The sequence below is a fragment of the Anastrepha ludens genome, chromosome 5 (assembly GCF_028408465.1).
Source record: "Anastrepha ludens isolate Willacy chromosome 5, idAnaLude1.1, whole genome shotgun sequence".
Classification (NCBI taxonomy): Eukaryota; Metazoa; Arthropoda; class Insecta; order Diptera; family Tephritidae; genus Anastrepha; species Anastrepha ludens.
The window spans coordinates 10,804,087-10,824,807 of record NC_071501.1 but is presented as its reverse complement, the minus strand read 5'-3'; the positions used below and the strand labels follow the sequence as shown (position 1 = coordinate 10,824,807).

The following is a 20,721-nucleotide window of genomic DNA, read 5'->3' as shown; positions in this document are numbered from 1 at the left end:
ATAGATAGATAGATGCGTTATGAGGCTTGCACTTTGGCCACATGGGTTTTTGTGCCCTCTGTTCAGCACAGTACCTCATCCAGACATAGTCCCTTATGAAATTTAAGATTGAGTTTTGGATTGAGCGTATGTGCCTTTTTTCTGGCTGCAGTTGGCCAAGAGGTATCAACCTTCTCCGCGCTATAGCGCTGCATTGCAGAAGTTGTATTTAAGTCTGCTGAGGTTGGTCGCAGAAACGACAAGAGTCCGTAGACCAAATCCCAAGTGCTTTGTTAGGTTTTTGGTGGTGTTTCTCCTCCAATCGGTGGCGTGGGTAACGGAGAAACAACTGTCATGGGAACAGCTGATCGGTATATGGTTCCCATGAGAAGCTTTTCCATGACAGAAATACAGGCTTGGCGGCTTGCCGAGCGGCGACCGGCATTCAAAAATACTTTTCTTATAACCTAAAGTTTCTTACACAGAATACGCCTCGATTTAGAAAGTTAAATTTTGTATAAACAAAATTACTTATCAAATTAAATATAAATAAAATAACATAAAGAGACTAATTGAACAAAATAAAATTAGAATAATTGAAAATGAACAATAAACATTGTACTACTTGAAAGTTCCAGAATTCCCACTGGGTACTTAGACCCTATGTAAAAATCAGCTGATCGCTGCAACTTTTCAACAGCTGTTCGGTTCATCGAAAGTTAAATGAACTACGCGAATTAGTGAACTTAAGGACTGATTGACTAAGAACCGTTAAGTACCTGCACAAACGAGCTCTACATTTTTTAAATATAGCAGTAAATTGAAATTATAATTTTATATGATTTTTTTAAGTTGTGAATTTTTATTATGGGTAAAATTTGGCGTACAGTTACTATTTTTGGATTACCCATAAGAGTTAAGTTTTAAATAAATAAATAATAATTCGTTTGTTGAGGTTATAATTTATTCCGTTTGTAGTTGTCTAGGCATAAGCTTCGCATTCTATTCGAACGTCAAGGGCTGCAGGGATGGCAGGTGGTAGATTTATTTCCATTAGAGGAATGTTTAGTGGCCACTATTGGCTGTGAGAATCGGGAAACGTATGAAAGGTAAGATTTGATTATGTAAATATTGCTGGTGCCTATATTCATTTGCAAATATGTGCATATTTAAACGCCCATAAAATAAATATGTATACAGTTGTGTTCGCAATAATAGCAGTGCGTTCTCTAAAGCGGAAATACACAACTCCGTCCAGAATAAACTGGAGGAGATTTGGCTGAGCTTTCCTTTTCTACCACGATATATTTGCTTATAATGTCTAAGTGCGTGGACCGAATTTAAAAATTATAACACGCAAATGTAGTCACTATATCAGCCTTTTGATTTATATTACTTTTGATAAATTGAAATTAAGAATTAATAGCAATATTTAACGTTAAAAATGCAGCTTTTTTGTATAAGCTTAAAAAAATGCCCTATTACAAACGCTTATTTCACATAAATACAAACACAGAAAAGTAACAAAATCACTTATAAACATTCTTTATTACATTAAGATTCGATTTAAAGCTATTTTTACTAAATAATAGTCCAAATTCTATTAAAATTCTATTATTATAAATGTTCTTCTAACCGTTTGTAATACCGTGCAGAATAAATTTGAGGAGCGAACTGTCAAACGGACGATGAGAGAGAGAAGAACAAAGCGAAATAAGAAAAACCCAGTCAACCAAAAGCGAAGAATTCTTTTATTATTTATAGGGGCGCTTTTTTAGTTTCAAATATACATAATATGACAAAAACAAATATTTTTACAAATACTGAAAATTTGGAATAAAAATCGCGCGATTTTTAGTCCAAATTTTCGCCTGCGGCGCTTTTTTGATTTCAAATATACATATATATTACAAAAACAAACATTTTTACAAATACTGAAAATTTGGAATAAAAATCGCGCGATTTTTAGTCCAAATTTTCGCCTGCGGCGCTTTTTTGATTTCAAATATACATATATATTACAAAAACAAAGATTTTTACAAATACTGAAAATTTGGAATAAAAATCGCGCGATTTTTAGTCCAAATTTTCGCCTGCGGCGCTTTTTTGATTTCAAATATACATGTATATTACAAAAACAAATATTTTTACAAAAAAAAAAAATTTTATAAATAGTGAAATAATGCAAAATCGAACAATTTTTGACCTAAATTTTCGCCATCGGCACTCATAACTTTTACGATAAAACAACGTTTTCATAAGTGCTGTGAAATATAAAACCTAAGTTAAATGCTTGCTGGGTTGACGACTGCTGTATACTCTTCTCTTCAACTGTATTTCAGTACAAACTGCAAATGCGGTCGGAAAAAACCTAATTTTTAAACATCTCCTGGGGGTTCTATAGGGGCACTAGAAGGTTGGGACTTTCACAGTTATAATGGTACAACCTTGCTCTTTCTAATGGGCGTGGTGGGTGGTGCCACGCCCCCTCCTTCTCCGCCCCCCATTTAAATATATCGTGGTAGTAAAGGAAAGTTTTGCCGGAGATTTTAAAAACTTCTCACTTTTTAAGTGCGTGCCGAATGCAAATAAAGGGTATTTCAAAATGGTGCCTAGATATGTAATAGTGAATAGGACTGTTCATGTAAAAATTATAAAGTGACTTAATTTCCGAGAATTCGATCTCAAAGAGAAAAATATAAAACAAAGCACGTGAACGCAAAACCAGTAACAATTTGCAAGTTTTACGAGCAGCTGATTAAATTGTTGGCAGGCAGGTGTTAAATAAAAATAAAGCAAATAAAATACAAAAAAACAACCTTCGGAGTCACATGATTTCTTATTGTTCACAATAATTTCTACATTTCCTCATCGCTGTCAGATGAAGATCATTCCATTAGCAATTGCAATTCCCAAATTTTAATTCGTGTTTATTTTTACTTTGCGATCAACTGTTCTTCTCACTTGCAAATTCTTGCAAGTAAAAACTTACAACTTCCCCTCAAAATGAAATGTAATTTGGTTCTCTCACTTTCCCCTACTTTGCAAATTTTTTGTGTACATGAACACCAAAATGAATGAGTAGACAATCCAAAGATTGATGAAAACATGTCGGCATTAGAGGTGCCAAACTATCGATGGTGGGCGCCATCGATTGTGGACGATAGTAATTTTCAAACCATCGATGGTGGTCGATAATACCATCGATAGTGGTCGATAGTCGCAATAAAAAACAGTAATTGAAAATCATTGAAATTTGTAAGAAAAAACAAATAGTTTGAATTTTATTTTAATTCATAAGGAACACTTTAAAACAACTATATATTTTCACAAGTGTGAGTGATTTACATTTGGAAAAAAAAGAGTAAGAGTACAGGCTATGGGTCTTTTCTGCCAAAATATTGAACTTATAAGTTTAAGGAACATTGCTTACATTTTATGAAATTACATTTTAAGGGAAAAGCTAAAAATACAAAAGGCTTATAAAAGACTTAAAAGCTAAAACTTGAAAACTATAATATGATTTATTTATTATAGCGAAAGATTTTTGTTTAAAAACAACAAAACGTTCACATTTTCTTCTTTAAGCCGTGTTCGCCTATCAGAAACAATTTGTCCCGCCTTGCTGAAAGCTCTTCCCGACTCCACAGACGTTGCGGGGATGCATAAATATTTATATGTACATCAGTAATTTTAATAAAGAGAAATCCACCTGGTTGACCTGCAATCAAATGTATTACCAAAACTTTTATGTATCGAAGATTGATTTATTAATTTTACCTTGATCCATAAAAGAGGGTCCATTTCCTGTGGGGCTATGTCTCCCTCCAGATACTGCCTTTTAATAATGACTGCATCAGATCGAACATTACTCTTTTTAGTAGCACATCGTTGGTTCAAAAAATCAAAAATTGGGTCCGTAGTGGTCGTGCTTGCTTCCAGACTGACAGGGTCTTCAACATGAGTCAAATTGCCCAAATTGACCAACTAATTTTCCAAGATACTTGCTGCTTGTTCAGCATTTGCTTTGGATTGAAAACCCATCTTTTTTGAAGCGTGGATCCAAAATCGTAGCCATCCTTGTTACCGTGCGTAGCTCATATATAGATAGTCGTTTTTTAATCGACTCCAACATAGGATCTTTCATAGATTTGCCTACCGCAGTTGCCAACTGAGATGAAAGAGTTTCAATTTGCCGATATAGTCCATTTGCCAATGGTATTATTAATGACACTGTAACGTATTTGCCACCAGAAACTTTTTCGGACACGTTCTTAAATAATGCTAATATTTTGTCAATATCTTTCAACACGTTGATTTCCTCTGCAGTGAATGGTAATGGTGCATTTGTTGTTGATAATAGCACACTGGCAATGGCTTCATGGGTTAATAAAACTCCCTCAATCATGTCGTGGAAGCTGTTCCACCTTGTTGGGGTTTCTTGCAAATTTTCTTGAACTTGTTTCAATTTTTCGTTCGCAATTTTCTTAAAAAATTTTACAATATTTTTACATTTTGCAAACAAAGCTTTTGTGACATCGTTGTGATTGAGATTCAAACCATCTTGGACTACCAATTAACTGTATGAGCAAAACATGGCAGATCTTGGATTTTTAAAATTTCACATGCTTTCAGCATTGTCAGTTACAATGCAGACAGTTTTTTCAAAGATATGCCAAGATGTTAATATACCTTTTAAAGTGTCTGCAATATTTTGTGACGAGTGATTTGTAGTATCGATCAGTTTTTTGGTTGCTAGCGATGCCGTTTTGATGCCGTATTCATGTACGAAATGAACCGTTACCGTTAAAAAGCTCACGTTAGCACTAGATGTCCACATATCGCAAGTGATAGCAATGTTCAAAACCTGCTCCAAAATTGTTGACAATTTTTCCGTCGTTTTTTTAAACAAATTGGTCATCAGGACGTTTTCCAAATGACTCCGGCTGGGAAGCTTGTAACGTGGATCTAAGGCTGTAATTAATTTAATAAATCCTTTGTCCTTCACTTTGCTAAAGGGCTGAATATCCTCAGCAACCATCTCTGCTACGAGTTCATCTAAGTCCTTTTTACGCTTGGAGTTTGCATCATACAACACAGCCCTTTTAAAGTATGACTCCACTGACCGCATGCTTGACCTGCAGCTGCTGCTGAAAGACGCAATGTTCTCGTCTGGTACAACATCTTCAGCAACTTGTGTATCAGGAGCATTTCTGTCCAAATTCAGGTTAAACCGTTTAAGGTGATCATGCAGGTTCGATGTGTTGCCACTGGTTTTATACTCCTTGGCGCAACTAAGGCATTTGGCAAATTTCTTATCATCAGAACCTTTAAAATAATTCCACACATCCGAAATTTTACTTTTCTTTTTTTGTGCAGGCTTCTTCAATCCAAATTGTTTTTCGCTGTCGCTGCTGTTGCAATCGCAACTTGCTGCAGCAGAACTGCGTCCTAAAATTAGACAAAAGTGTTCTAAGCATTCTTACTAATTATTTGAAAAATGTATTACCTCGTTTAAGAAAGCGATCCATTTATATACTTTTACGAATTGTTATTTTAAACACTTTACAACTTTACACTTTTTAATATTTGCCATAAATAAAAAAAGCGCGAATATTTGCTTGGTGATGTGTAAATCGCTCTTTTGACGATACTACCGTCCACTATCGAGACTTTGAACCATCGATAGTTCAGTAGCTCGATAGTGCCCTACCATCGATGGTGACGATAGTGCCATGATGGTGACGATAGTGACATCGATAGTTTGGCACCTCTAGTCCGCATATGGGGAAAAGAAAGCGCTCGTAGGTTTTTTGTGGTCCCACATTGAGGGAATAACAGAGGCAATCTTTATTTTGAACAGGGTGGAGCTGGAGCTGGAGCTACAAGTCATATAACACGGGAAAACATTGCCATATTGCAATCCAAGTTTCCCCGGTGGCTTAAATTCATGATTAGAATTTCGCGACAGGAATAAACAACAACAATAGTGAGCTTTTGTATTGGGTGAATCGTTTAATTTGGAGAGAGGTTTTTTTTATGGATACGGATACGATGCTCTGCCCTCTTCTCCTTTGAAGACTCTACAACTTCTAAACTCTTCTTCCGATAGGTTTGTTCGCAAACTCCAGGCAATATATATGACCAACTGAAGTAGCAGTAGTAGTAGCATAGTAAAGATCTGATCTTGGCCACACCTGTAAAAATATTTTCACCATGGCTGTTCAGACGGCAACGAAGTACCATGGGTAGTGTCATGACCCCGGTTACGTCCGCTAATCAGCTAATTCGTTTAGCTTCGTTCAAGGTGGATTTATCAAGGTGACAGAATTCACCCAGCTGAATTTTTCACCGTAGGTATGGCTTACGTCAAAATGATATGCTTTGTTTGTATGTATTGGTATGTTTACAGTCGTATGTTTACATTTGCTTGCTGATTTTGACGTGATGGTTGGACCAAACGCAACAACAAATACATGTAGGGTTTTACTTATATGTGTTTGCTGTCACCTGTAATAAATTCGCCTTGGCTTCGTTGAGAGCCGGTTAACGGTCTGATATTGGCCACACCCCTACAAGCTTTTCAGATGGTAAAGAAGAAGCATGAATGGAGACTGTGCTGATTTTTTTTTTTTTTTTTTCGTACATCACTAACTCAATCAGCTGATTCCTGCAAATTTACTGAGATCCGGTTTACGATGTGATATTGGCCAAACCACACAAAAAAAAAAAAAACATCAGCACAGTTTCCATTCATGCTTCTTCTTTACCATCTGAAAAGCTTGTAGGGGTGTGGCCAATATCAGACCGTTAACCGGCTCTCAACGAAGCTAAACGAATTAGATGATTAGCGGACGTAACCGGGGTCATGACACTACCCATGGTACTTCGTTGCCGTCTGAACAGCCATGGTGAAAATATTTTTACAGGTGTGGCCAAGATCAGATCTTTAACCGTTAATTTGACAAAACTAGCCGGGATTATAAAGCTGTTTGTTTACGAAAAAACAGCTTGTGTTGGTGATATATGAAAAACATCTACACAGTCTGTTCACAAGAGTGTGTGAATACGTGTGAAATGAGCGGGTAGAATTCGGCTGCCGAGTATCCGGTGACGTGGCAGCCGAAGTTCCCCTCACAGTTTACCTTTTCTTCATAGTTAAAAATCAAACCTTGTAAATCGATCATCCTTGGACTACCCGATATTGTTTCAGCCGAAGTTACTCCACAATCTTGTTTTTCTTCATAGCGGATGGTCAAACCTGGTAATTTATCCTCCTTGAAACTTTGACTTAAGTCGACTGTCCTGGAACTAGCAAATAGCAAAGGCGTTAGGTAACAAGGCAGATCTGTTTAAAGCTCAACGAAAAAAAAAAAACTAAAGCCATTGGTTTAATGGTAGATACTTTTGGCGCAATTGCATAAATGAGGAATTGATGGAGGGCTTTGAGCATTACATCGTTCACTAACCTGCTTTGGCTAAAATAGTACCTATATTTATCTGAATATTTAGGGGACTTGGACCTTATAACGTTTCGGATTTTAAGCATTTCATTAAGAAAACGCTGTAAAATTTCCTTATGGGGAAGTAAAAAGTGGCAAGTTCGCGTGGTATAGCAATAAGCTGTGTGGCCTACATACAAGGTGAGGTCCAAAATAAACAAGACTGAGCAAAATCAGAAACGACAGGAGCTTTGTTCTCGCGCGATCTAAAAGCTTTTCGAAAGAGTGTTTCAAGTCATTGACCGGAATGTCCTTCAAGATGTCAGTGCAAGCCTTTTGGATGGCCTCTACTGACGCAAAACGTTTTCCTTTCATGGCCAAATACAATTTTCCGAATAGGTAGAAGTCACAGGGCGCCATATCAGGCGAATACGGTGAGTGATTGATGGTTAAAATGCGATTTCTAGTCAAAAAATCAGTCACAAGAGTGGATCGATGAGATGGTGCATTATCATGCAATAAGGGCCAGCTTCCTGCTTTGCTGTATTCAGGGCGAATTCGATGAATGCGATGCAACAAACGCTTCAAAACGACAAGATAGAAAACTGCATTGAAGGTTTGGCCCGTTAGCACGAGCTCCTTGTGGACTCTTCCCTTGGAATCGTAGAAACAAATGAGCATCGAATTGGTTTTTGACTTCTCCAAACGCGATTTTTTGGGTGGTGGCTCGTCTGGGGCTTTTTATTCGGCACTTTAACGCTTAGTTTCAGGTTCATGTTTTAAAGACTACTTTTCATCACCAGTTACAATGTTGTAAAAGAAGTTCTCGTCTTTTCTCGCCTCTTTAATGAGGTCTCGCGAATGCTGAATTCTGAGCAATTTTTGGTCCTCGGTTAACTTGTGCGGAATGTAGCCCAAATGATCAGTTAAAATGCGATAAATCGATGTTTTGGAGATATTCAACTCCGATTCCATGAATTTCAACGATGATTTCCGCTCATTTTTAATAAATTTACAAAAAATTTCGATGGAGTTTTCGGTGATTACTGATTTTGGGCGACCCGTATGTTCTTTGTCATTTATGTCCTCACAACCATCTCTGAAACGTGTAAACCACTCATGCACGAGATAGACAATCATCGCCATAAACTTTTTTCATCAATTGAAAGGTTTCGGTAAACGGTTTTATCGATTTTAAAACTAAATTTGATATTAGCTCTTTGTTCGAAACTCATTTATGTACCGATGGCACAAACATACTGACACTTTAGACGCAATAACTCCGCTTCCACTGAACCGAATGTCACCAAGCTTTCAATGGAAGTCAGCTAGGGATGTAACTTCCAATGCACGGACTCATTAAAAAAGATGGCGCTATCAAAAACATTTGTATGACGTCAGTCTTGTTTATTTTGGACTTCACCTTGTATATACATAGGTGCACCATAGGACTTCACTCGTATAGGGCGGCATCCGTCGTATCCAAATCTAACTAATGGGGTTTTTAATAAGAGGTGTTATTTTGATATTCAAAGAAAAATGCTATTTTTTAATATATGTATGTAAATGATCGGATATTTATTGCATTATAAAGAGGAAGGTATGCCGTTAATATTGGAAAATAACATCAGGCAAATTACCACCACGACCACGCTTACAGGACAATATCCTTTTCATGAAATTTTCCATAACCGAATTGCAAAGTGGCTGCCGTATGTCCTCGATAGTCTCAAGAACTCCATCTTTGAGGTCTTGAATCGACCCTGGGCTGTTGGCGTAGACCTTCTCTTTCACATGGCCCCAAAGAAAAGAGTCACAAGTTGTTAAATCACAAGATCTCGGTGGCCAAGTGTGATCCCCTCTTCGAGAGATAACACGGTCGGGAAACTTTTCCCGTACAAGATCAATAGTTTTGTTGCTTGTGTGTCACGTAGCGCCGTCTTGTTGAAAATAAAAGTTGTCCAGATCAATGCTATCCAATTCCGGCCATAAAAAATCGTTAATCATCTCTCTATAGCGCAATCCATTCACCTGTAACACCTGTTATTGGAAAACCCTTTAGTTGAATGGAGGGCATCGGACGTAAACTCTATTACTTTCATTACAAGTGGCAAAGCCTTTTAATGCTCAATTCCGGGTTCAAATATTAGTAGAAAGAATTAAAGTACAGTTTTTTTGATTTTATAATAGATACCTACAAAATCCAAATTCAGTTTTTCATTTAAATGTTTTTGTTTTTACAGCTTCCTAAATCTAGCCACATGTGTGCCGTTTCGCAACTATCCTAACCTACGTATATATAACACACCACCCACATCTCTTTCTTGTGTACAAAGCGATCCAAATTTACCCAGCATTGCAAGTCTGAACATCTATTGCCTGCGTTCTATCTTTGAGCTATGCAGCCTGAAGAGCCAAATCGCCTTAACCAAGGTATGCGATTATTTTTGCAAAGCCATAGTCTGTATTTGGCAACGACGTTATGCCAATCTGCACTTCTCATTTCAACACTTCAAATGTACATATGGATTGGATGACAAAGAACTGTGGGATTTTTGCATGCTAATCGGTCCGTATGTGCACCGTATGAAATTCAATACTGTGATTATCGCCCCTGTCGCACAACCATGCCCTGTTAAGCGGGAAAACCTAATGCGGGCTATTAAAAGACCCATTAATGGTGCACTTTGTCGCCATTTGGTGCATTTTGCGCACCTACACGACTTTGAGGTACAGGGCAAATACCTCGACGAATATACGGTGCGTGAATTGGCGCGATATTGTCCGCAACTGCGCAAACTAAGATTATTAGATCCGGGCTCCCGATGGCTTTTTGGTAAAAACATTCACCTGCTGCGTAATTTGGTGTCACTGAGTGTGCAGAATTGTGATAGATTTCGGCGTGAATCCATGTTATATATTTGCCGCGAGCTGCAGCTGAAGGAGTTGAATTTCGTGGGTTGCAAGAAGTTGCAGCATGCACATACGATTCAGAGAATGTGCCTACATCTTCAGTCGGTGCAGAGGCTGCATTTGACCGCAATTGCGGATAGTGTTATGCTAACGACGATTTTGACATTGCCAACATTGAAACGATTGAAATTTTATTGGTTGAATGATGACATAGGATTTCAAAGAATGCTATTTAAAAAGCTCCTGGAATTGCGGCGAGACACATTGTGTTGCTTACGCTTTTCAAATGAGCCGATTCTCCTGGAATATGCATCGCAGACGAATTGGCTGAAGGAACGATACGCCTCATTGCGTGAATTTGTTACCGTAAATGCACTACCGTGGAAATGGAAAGAATGTTTCGCTGAATGGTTACAATTGTTGTGCGGTAGCACGAGCTTAAAGGCAATTACCTGCGAGTATTGTCGCGTTTTTTCATCCAAACAAATATTGCAAACGCCAAGTTTCTGTAAACGATTGAAGGTGATTCGACTTATTGGCTGTCGCGAATTGGCTGACGAGCGATTGCTGCAGTCTTGGAGCAGGAAAAGCCGTTTTGGGTGTCAGTTACTTATTGAAGGAGACTTACCATGGACGATTGTACAGGTAAAAATTAATAAATAGCTTTTGTAAAATTACTTAAAGAGATCATAGTGTCTACGCATAGTCGAATTTAAGTTGGATTTGTCTATTAGCCTGCATGGTGATTTGGCAATTATATAATACTCTAGATGGTAAAACTCCATCAAGTGAGTTCTCGTTAAGTGCAGATACGTTTTATTTATTTATTTTTTTTTTTTTTTTTTATAATTTTTTTTTTTAATAAAGTAACACCTAACGCCCAATATTGGAATCCCAATGGCAGCTTGCAAATTAAGGATAAAAAATAATATTCTCTAGGAGGCCAATGAGGTCATGGAGAGAAGAAAATACTTATGCTACAATCAGGCTAATTTGGCCGCAAATAGAAAAGAGAAGATCAGGAGAATTGCGTAACTTCTCAAGGGAGAACAACTCGAAGGTCGTGGTTTGTGTCACCGATCATTGGGAGGCATTCTTCTAGGTTAGGAATCAGAAGAAACAGTAGAACACTTCCTGTGTAATTGTCTAGCTTTAGCTAGGAGCAGAGTAAGGTTGTTGGGAAAATACAATACCATTTTGACGCTCTTACGGAACTATTCGGTGTTGGGCTAAAACCTATCCTACGCGTGTTAAGAGAATCTTACTGGTTCCATGAGAAGTAAGCAGTAAGATTCCCGTGTTACGCAGTGGTACCTCAACGGACCTACATGGTCTAAGTGAGTTGGCTACCCTAAGCCGACTGCCTCAAAAACCTAACCTAACTTTAACGCCTAACGTCAAATTTTGCGAATTTGACTATAAACTTGTATACTTTATTTTTATTTATGCTTTATTATTATCTATGCTTATAATTTTGTTTATTAACTTTAGTATGTAGCAGTAACGACCCTCATAGCCGAGTGGTTGGTGCGTGACTACCATTCGTAGGTACAGGTTCGAATTTCCGTGCATGAAGCATCAAAATGATAGAAAAAGTTGTTTCTAATAACTGTGGCAAACCTCTCAGTGTATTTCTGGCATGAAAAAGCGCCTCATAAAAAATGTCTGCCATTCGGTGTCAGCTTAAAACTGTAGGCCCCTCGATTTGTGGAACAACATCAAGATGCGCGCCACAAATAGGAGGAGGAGCTCGGCCAAACACCCAAAAAGGGTATAATTGCAAATTATATATATAGATGTAGCAGCACAAAGGAATGGAGATAGATATACATATGTAGGTATGAACAGTAATGTATCAAAATGCTAAGAATCGATTAAGGGGTTATATACAGTTAGAAGGCCGAAAAAAGAGAATTTGCCATCATTTTTTCTGAGAAAACTTTTAAATTTATTGATTGCATTTGCATACATATAACGTTATCTTTTAACTGTATTTTAAGAATCAGTATTAGTAAAAAATTTATTTGGGAAGGAGCTACAGCTGATCTCCGGGAGTACCTCTCAGAAAAGACGTTTTGCCGTGACCACTATATCTCTGAACTGGATTCTTTGAGATTAAAAAGCCAAACAGATTTCGCTAAAGCTATGTTAAATATAGTAGTTATTCGAAGAAATAAGCAAAATAAATATTTTGACAAAAAGGCGGTTTCTCAAAAAAAAAACATCGATTTTTGACCAACATTTCGGCTTTAATTTGTTTATAAAAAAATATATTTATCGGTGAGAAAAAATCTTCGATTAATTACTAAAAAATATATTTAAGAAGTTCGTGCTAAAATTTGAGACTAATCGGTTTAGCCGTTTTCGAGTAATGTTGGTCACCGACTTTGAAACCACCATTTTAAGAAAAACGCGCTTCCGCTCCGGCCTTGCACTTTCAAGCACTCAGCAACGCGTATTCAAGTATGCGTGTAACTTCAAAAATATTCTCCGGAACGCTATTAAATTTTCTGTGAGTATTCTTAAATATATGTACATTAAGAAAAAAAATAAAAAAAATCGATTTTTTGAAAATTCTAACTGTATAGGTATAACCCCTTAAGCCATGTCTGTCCGTTCGTCCACCTGCCCATGTGCACGATAACGCGAGAAAAAATTAATATAACATATGGCCTGAAAAGTACCGGGCCTAACACATAGATGGCACTAGTTTTATTGAATTCACCTCCACCTAATCTTAAAAAGACAGCTGTTAAAATTTTGCAATACTCTATTCATTAGTTCGTGAGTTATTGCGCTAAGAGTGACGCTACTTTTTTATTTCCAAAACAATGGACCAAAAACAATTGCGTGTTTTAATTTTACACTGCTTCTGGAAAAAATACCGTTCAAGCGAAGCAATGGCTTGAATAGGGCTATGGGGACTCCGCTCCATCAGAAGCAACAATAAAACGATGGTTTCATGACTTTAAACGTGGTCGTAGCGACACCGATGATGCACAAAGTAGGGGACGTCAAAATGAGAAAACCAATTGACTTGAAATGTAATCAATACCCTATGATCAGAATGTACCGGGAATGTTTAAATAAAACAAAACAGAGTTAAATTTCAGGCAAATTTATTTTACCTCTTTCAAAATATGACCCCTCTGAAGCAACATATATGTGCCAACGTTTAACCCAGTCCTCCATGCAACCCTGGTAGGCCGAAGAAGGGATGGCCTTCAGCTCCTTCATCGCATTCTCTTTGATCTCTTCTATCGACTGAAATCTCCTTCCACGAAGTGGTAACTTCAACTTGAGAAACAAAAAGAAGTCGCACGGGACCATATCAGGTGAATACGGTGCTTCAGCGATGGTAAAGGGTTTTCCAATAACAGGTGTTATCTATCGCTATCGAGAGATGATTAACGATTTTTTATGACCGGAATTGGATTGGGGCCACGTGAAAGAGAAGGTCTACGCCAACATCTCAGGGTCCATTCAAGACCTCAAAGATGGAGTTCTTGAGGCTATCGAGGACGTACGGCAGCCACTTTGCAACTCGGTTATGGAAAATTTCATGAAAAGGATATTGTCCTGTAAGCGTGGTCGTGGTGGTCATTTGCCTGATGTTATTTTCCACTATTAACGGCATAGCTTCCTCTTTATAATGAAATAAACATCCGATCATTTATATTAAAATTTTTCTTTGAATATCAAAATAACACCTCTGATTGGACAACCCTTTATTTACTTGGTGTTTGGTCAAATAATCCGGAACAATTTGGCCTCGGTGCGATGCAAAATCCAAGAATTGTTTGCCCACATTTCCGATGGTTTGCGACGCACAGCAGCTCTCAAACGCTTCAAAACGGATAAATAGTGACAGATGTGTGTCTTTGGGTCCTACCAACATAATAAAAAAATATGGACCGGTTCCCACGTGCGCGGTTCGTTTAAGTTAAACATTTCCGGTACTTTTTGATCACAGGGTATAAATGGTATATTCGTTGACATTTTGACATTTTGCTTGGAGGTACGCACGAATTTTGTTGCATAAATATATGTATTACAATTTTCGGACGATTTTTATTGTTACAAATTTCGACCTTTTCCCTTTTTAAAACATGCCTTTTTAGCACAGCTACATTAAGCTAACCAAAACAAAAAAAAAAAAAAATAAAAAATAAATAAATAAACACTGGTGGTCCATATGGTAATTTTCTTTTTAAAAATTAACAAAAATCATTTTTTTTCGATATATTATTCTGGCTTTCAACTCAAATTCAATTAAGTTCATTTTGGTATGAAGATATTCGATAAGATAAATTAAACTGGATTTGAAATATATAAGTACATATAAGTATTTTAATATAAAATAATATTCCTTGTCCTACTTAAAGCAACAATAATAATAATAATAATATATTTCATATTTCATATAATTCAAGCGCATGAGAAACGAAATAACGCTGCGTCACAAAAAGTTTGAACCCCAACCGATTACGCGTTGCATTGAGTGCCATTTCAAGTAACACTCGTATGGGGAAACTAAGTTAAGGGTCAAGGAAAAAATCACGATTATTATCTATACCTTATAGTTGCATGTATTTTCTTTAATTATTTATTCTGAAGTTTTCCTTGTTAAAATAAATAAAATTATAAAATAAAAAAAAAACATTTTTACAAAACAAATCCATTTTTTTATTTTCCAAGCAGAAGTTTTGTGGTAAAACTTAGCTTAAAAAGCCAGGATGATGATTACACCTCATCAGTATTACACCACGCCAGTATTTATTTCTCAGCTAACCTGGTTTTGCAAGGCTAAGGCGCAAACATCTTTGCTCTCACTTTTTATAACGCCCGAGAAGTTATCAGGCTTGGATAAATGATAGTTGTTGAAATCGTAACAAAGCTAATACGGTTCGTATCCAGATGAGGTGTACAGTTTGTAGCAAACGTTAACGGTGGGTTGAAATTATGGGTATGTGCTAAAGTAATAACTTTCAGTCTAGGAAAATCACCACGAGGGCGCCAATCATTAAAATCTTTGTTGTAGTGCTTAATGCAGTGCAGATGCCACGGAGGAATTTAAAGGTATAAAATTTCCTGTATTTACTAAAGAAACGAATTCTGTTTTGGCCACCTACATTGAGCAGAAAATCTGCACCGAGGCTTGCACCTCTGTCTTCACTGATGGTTCCAAGATGGAATCGGGAGTCGGAGCAGGAATTTTCTCTAATCAGCCGATTTATATATAGGGTTTTCCAATAAGAGGTGTTTTTTGATAAAAGATCAATGGTTTCGTTTCTTGTGTGGGACGTAGCGCCGTCTTGTTGAAAATAAACGTTGTTTAGATCAATACCATCCAATTTCGGCCATAAAAAATCGTTCATCATCTCTCGATAGCGCAATCGATTCACCGTAACTGTTGCTCCAGCTTTTTCTTCGACTCCGCCGGACAAATCTGGGTTTTCTTCAACACTTTCGGCTACAACAGCAATATTTTCGGCTGTTCTTGAGCGACGTGCAGGGGTTTTATTTTTCACATCACAGCTCGAGTTTTTCACCAATTTCTGTATTGCGGTCCGACAGGATGCTTCACGATGATCCAAAAATGTTCGAGTTCTACAAACCGTCTCTGCCAAATTTTCACCATTTCTATAGTGAATTTTAATAATTTCAATGCGTTGTTTAAGCGTGTATCGTTTAATTTCTATTAATGGCGTAGTTTCTACTTGTCAAATATCAAAAAATGACAGCTTCAAAAGTGACATCTACCGAAATACCGGGATATTAAAAATAACAGCTGTTATTGGAAAACCCTTTATCTCCTTTAAACTGCCGCATACTGGTAGTGTTTTTCAAGCAGAAGTCTTTGCGATCCTGCAGGCGTACAAAATGTTTAGGGAACGCGGGAGCGAGGGGGATATTAACATTTTCTCCGATAGTCAAGCCGCGATCAAGGCTTTGACGACGCCATTGTGCAGAACGAAACTAGTAAACTCTTGTAAGGAGGAGATCACATCTCTTGGGTGAGCAGGAACATTTCTCTGATCTGGGTTCCAGGGCATAGGAACATAACGGGAGATGAAATTGCTGGTGAGCTTGCCAGGAAGGGGACTGAATTGGCGAGGTATCTGTACCTGGTACGAGGTATCTGTACCTGGTCAACGCAATCCCTCTGACAGTTCTCAAAGGCGAAAAAGCGAGAAAAGACGGAGCTCTATTTCTTCATGTCATATTTCGAAAACCCTTTGGCCCCAGTACAATATACGAAGGACTCAGAAAGTCCTTTGGACTCCTCGCCATTAAATTTTCAAACTCGTAGCTGCGTTTACCGGTCACTGGACGATCGGCTCACACGCGGAAAAGCTAGGTTTAACATATAACCCCCATTGCAGATGTTATGGGGACCTTTCAGAGAAGGAGACTGTTGAGCACTTTCTCTGTAAATGTCCGGGTTTGGCAGCTAGACGATTTAGGTCACTGGGTGCTGCTTTCTTTACCAGCCTGGGGCACTGCGCAAACCTAAATCCCATTAATCTTCTCCATTAGCTGGCTGTAAATATTCGCCCGTTGGAGGTCTCATAATGGTATGAAAACGGCGGTTTAGTGCTACTTGAGGAGCGCCAGACTGGCACTTTAACCATTTCACCTACCTACCTACCTTGTATTCAATACGATCGCCTTGGCTTATAGGATGGATAGTTTCCTTCAGTAACCAGTCCGTGACCTAGTATGTCTAACTGGTTTCAAAAAATCTGACTCAGCCATTAAAGAAGGAAATTCCTGCAATAATTTGTGTTTTGTTTATTCACTGAGAAAATTTTCGGAAGAGGGACAAAAACGATCGACTAAACATTTGTATTTATTATTTATTTATCGGCAAGTAGGCCATATTTACAAAGAAACCCCGCTTTGCCTAATCAACTGCTAAAAACGTAAACTCGTAGAGATTCGTACCTTAACTCTATACTCATATTTAGAAGGCTCTCGGTGAAATTAGAATACTGGTAGCTGCTGTTAAAGCTATGTAGGAAGATATCCTTGTACGTGTTCCCATGACAGTCAATTACCGGAACGGCCCGGATTTATATCCGGCCAAGGACTGTCACTCCAGCAGCATTCCCCGTGCATGTACATGAGTGTTTAGTAACTGGAGGTATCCAAACGGAAGCAACTATGGAATACTTTAGTTTTTTGGACTGTTAATTTTGAAAAAAAGCCCTTGGCTGTTCCCATTTTCTAGCCTTTTTCTCAAATTTATATTGATATCTACGTTACCAAATCGAATTATCGCGAGATTTTGATCGGCAACTAAAGGGGCTTCTAATATAAACTTTCCACCGCAGCTTCCTTTGGGGTTTGCTGTCGCTGGCGTGGTTACCCAACAGCTCGACACTCAATTGTTCATTTCATAACAACTTTGAAATTTATTTAAAGCGTTGGCAATATTTTAAGTGTAAGCATTGCCAGGTTATGTTATCGTCATTTTGAAAATATCGTCAAGTAAGCCAGTACGTTGTGTTCGCGGTCTTTTATGTTTGAAAGCATTGTTTGATTTACACGATGGAGGAGAAAGAAGGACGCCGAGATTATGGGTGAATCCTTTTTTGCCAAGAAAACGGAATTTATTAAGGATGCTGCCAATGTGACCATTACAACAAAATAGGTCTATTCATGAAGCAAATAGTTTGTAACAATTTTTACAAAATATCACGTTTTGGTGTTCATGTACCCAAAAAACTTGCAAAGTAGGGGAAAGTGAGAGAGCAAAATGGCATTTCATTTTGAGGGGAAGTTGCAAGTTTTTACTGGATAAATTTTTCTTTTAACGAATTTGCGAGTGAGGACAGCTGATTGCAAAGTAAAAATAAACACGAATTAAAATTTGCGATCCCGTCAGTACTTCAACGAATATTCCTCATATTGTTCTTCGGCAATTAAAACGCTGGAAAGTTGGCAACAAAATGTACCATACAATTAATTTTTTTTTATTGAACCGCACTTTCTTTGTTAGTATCAACAACTACAATTCTAATATTTTAAAATTACACAATGGCATACCTCAAAGTTCCCCTCTTTCAGTAAATTTGTTCATCATAGCTTTGAATGAAATTACTTCCGTAATTTCCACACTCCCATCTATTAGTCATTTTATTTACGCTGATGATCTGGTATTTTTTTCTGACCTAAAAGACCTTTCCCAGATAAAAACTCACTCTGACAGCGATGATGAAATGGAGCAAATTATTGTGGACAAAATTAAATCACGTGAATCCGAGGCTCGTTATTTTACATTTTATTTGCTTTAAATTTTGTATTTAATACGAATTGCTCAATTAAAAAAATTCTTATTTTTTGTAATTTTTCCTGCCAACAATTTAATCAACTGTTCGTAAAGCTTGCAAATTGTTACTGGTTTTGCGTTCACGTACTTTTTTTGATATTTTTCTCTTTGAGAGCGAATTCTCGGAAATTAAGTTAAGTCTCGATTGTCAAGTTCATTGAATTCGACCATTGAATGCTACTCAAGATGATAGATTTCAAGGTTTGCTCTTCAACTATGGTGAAAAGGAAAATTGTGAAAGGAACTTTGACTGCCACATCATGGTGCTCATGGTGCTCACACTCATCAATGTAAACGCAGGCCCGTGTCAGCTGACACGATGAAATTAATGAGAGTCACATGTAAATGAATTCTCACCACCCTTCCGCTCCGTAGTATCGTAGATTTTATCGTAGGATTTTGGATAGTTTCTCTAGAATCGTGGCAGCTGATTGCTCTCTCATCACACATGTTGCCAACCAGTACATTTCGAAACCATTTACAAAATAAACTTAGAAAAATTTTAATTTTTATAAAAATAACTTAGAAACAATGTTGAATAATGTTAATTATAGATAAATGAACTATTTACATTATGTTGTTCTTGAATTTGAAAAATTGTAACTGATGACGCGGATGTGTGTAAATGTGTGTACGCAAAAATATCAATGGCATTATTGTGTCGATACAACCGAACACAGACACACACAAACCGATGTATTGTGTAAATGAGTAACTAAAAGAGCGCAGTTGTTTTCTACAGGATAAGTTTTGCTCAATTCTGTGTATTCTACGGGCTGCGGAAAGTATGTGTTTGTGTTTGGCTGCATCTACACAATGTTGCCATTGATATTTTTGCATACACACTTTTACACTCATCCGCGTTATCAGTTACAATTTCTCATTGTATAATATGCCAAAGTCAAGAACAACCAAATGCATATAGTTCATTTATATATAATTCACAAATTCAACGTTGTTTTAAAGTTTTTGACGTGATAACGTCTTATAATTCGATTTAACAGGCTGCACGCGCGAAAAAATGTGTCGTTACCTTGCTTATTAGTGTTACCTTGCTCATATGCCGTTACCTTGCTCATTGCATTGAATGAACTGCAAGCGAAAGCGCGGAACGAACGACAAATCAAACGAACGGCAACGTTCGATATCTTGCTCTCTCCTACTTAAGTGAGCGTATATATGTATGTATATGCGCATATGTACATATATAAATTCACGTATTTGTATTTGCATATGCCTTCTTTTTATTATATATGAAGGAAAAATGTATGGAAATATTTACCGTATACCTTATAAGATATGTTGTATACTAATATATGTATATAAACATGCATATACATATACAATTTCGTGCAATTTTCAAAAAGAACAAATCTATATGTAAAGATGCATACAAGTCATACGGACATATCAAATATACGAATCTATTCCGTACGCAAGCAAATGTAAGCTAATGTGCTTGAACTGCAAGCGAGAGCGCGGAACGAATGACAAAGAGCACAATCGGCCCCCGCGTTCGGCAACGTTCGACATCTGGCTCTGTCCTACTTGAGTGAGCATATATATGTATGTATATGCGCATTTGCATATAAATTCACATATTTGTATTTGCATATGCCTTCTTCCTGTATGCATGGTAATGAACCATTTCTCTGTTGAGAATAGGACGATGATAGAAAAAGTAGGAAATGAAAGGGAGTGTTTCGAGTGTAAAGTGTCTTGAAAAAGGCAAATCGATGATGGTGCCTCTTAGTGTTGTTGACTTATTAATGTCTGATGCATAATCGAAATTGAACATATCTTTCATGAATTTGATAAATGTTTCGTCATTTTTCACGTTTGTGTAAATGTAACTTGGCCTATTCCATTGCGATTCCACTTACCTCCTTCTCTATATCCATACAAAATATCTATCAAACAAATAAAATTAAAATTTTGTTTTGAAAATTGCAACCATTCCATCAATATTTTCTTATGACGTTGTCACGTTAAACTATCGTCAGTAAACCGACTTTACAGACAACCTCTTTTTTTTTAATAAAAATTAGAATT

At 37.2% G+C, this 20,721-nt stretch overlaps 1 protein-coding gene across 1 annotated transcript; it reads left to right on the top strand.

Annotated features, from left to right (window-relative positions):
* Positions 1 to 727: 727 nt before the first annotated feature.
* On the top strand, positions 728 to 15,011 carry LOC128864199 (uncharacterized). The gene is made up of 4 exons (XM_054103754.1): positions 728 to 894; positions 958 to 1,088; positions 9,665 to 10,979; positions 14,768 to 15,011. The coding sequence occupies exons 1-4, from the start codon at positions 847 to 849 to the stop codon at positions 14,849 to 14,851; spliced, it is 1,578 nt and encodes a 525-aa protein (XP_053959729.1). The 5' UTR covers positions 728 to 846; the 3' UTR covers positions 14,852 to 15,011.
* The last annotated feature ends 5,710 nt before the right edge of the window (positions 15,012 to 20,721 follow it).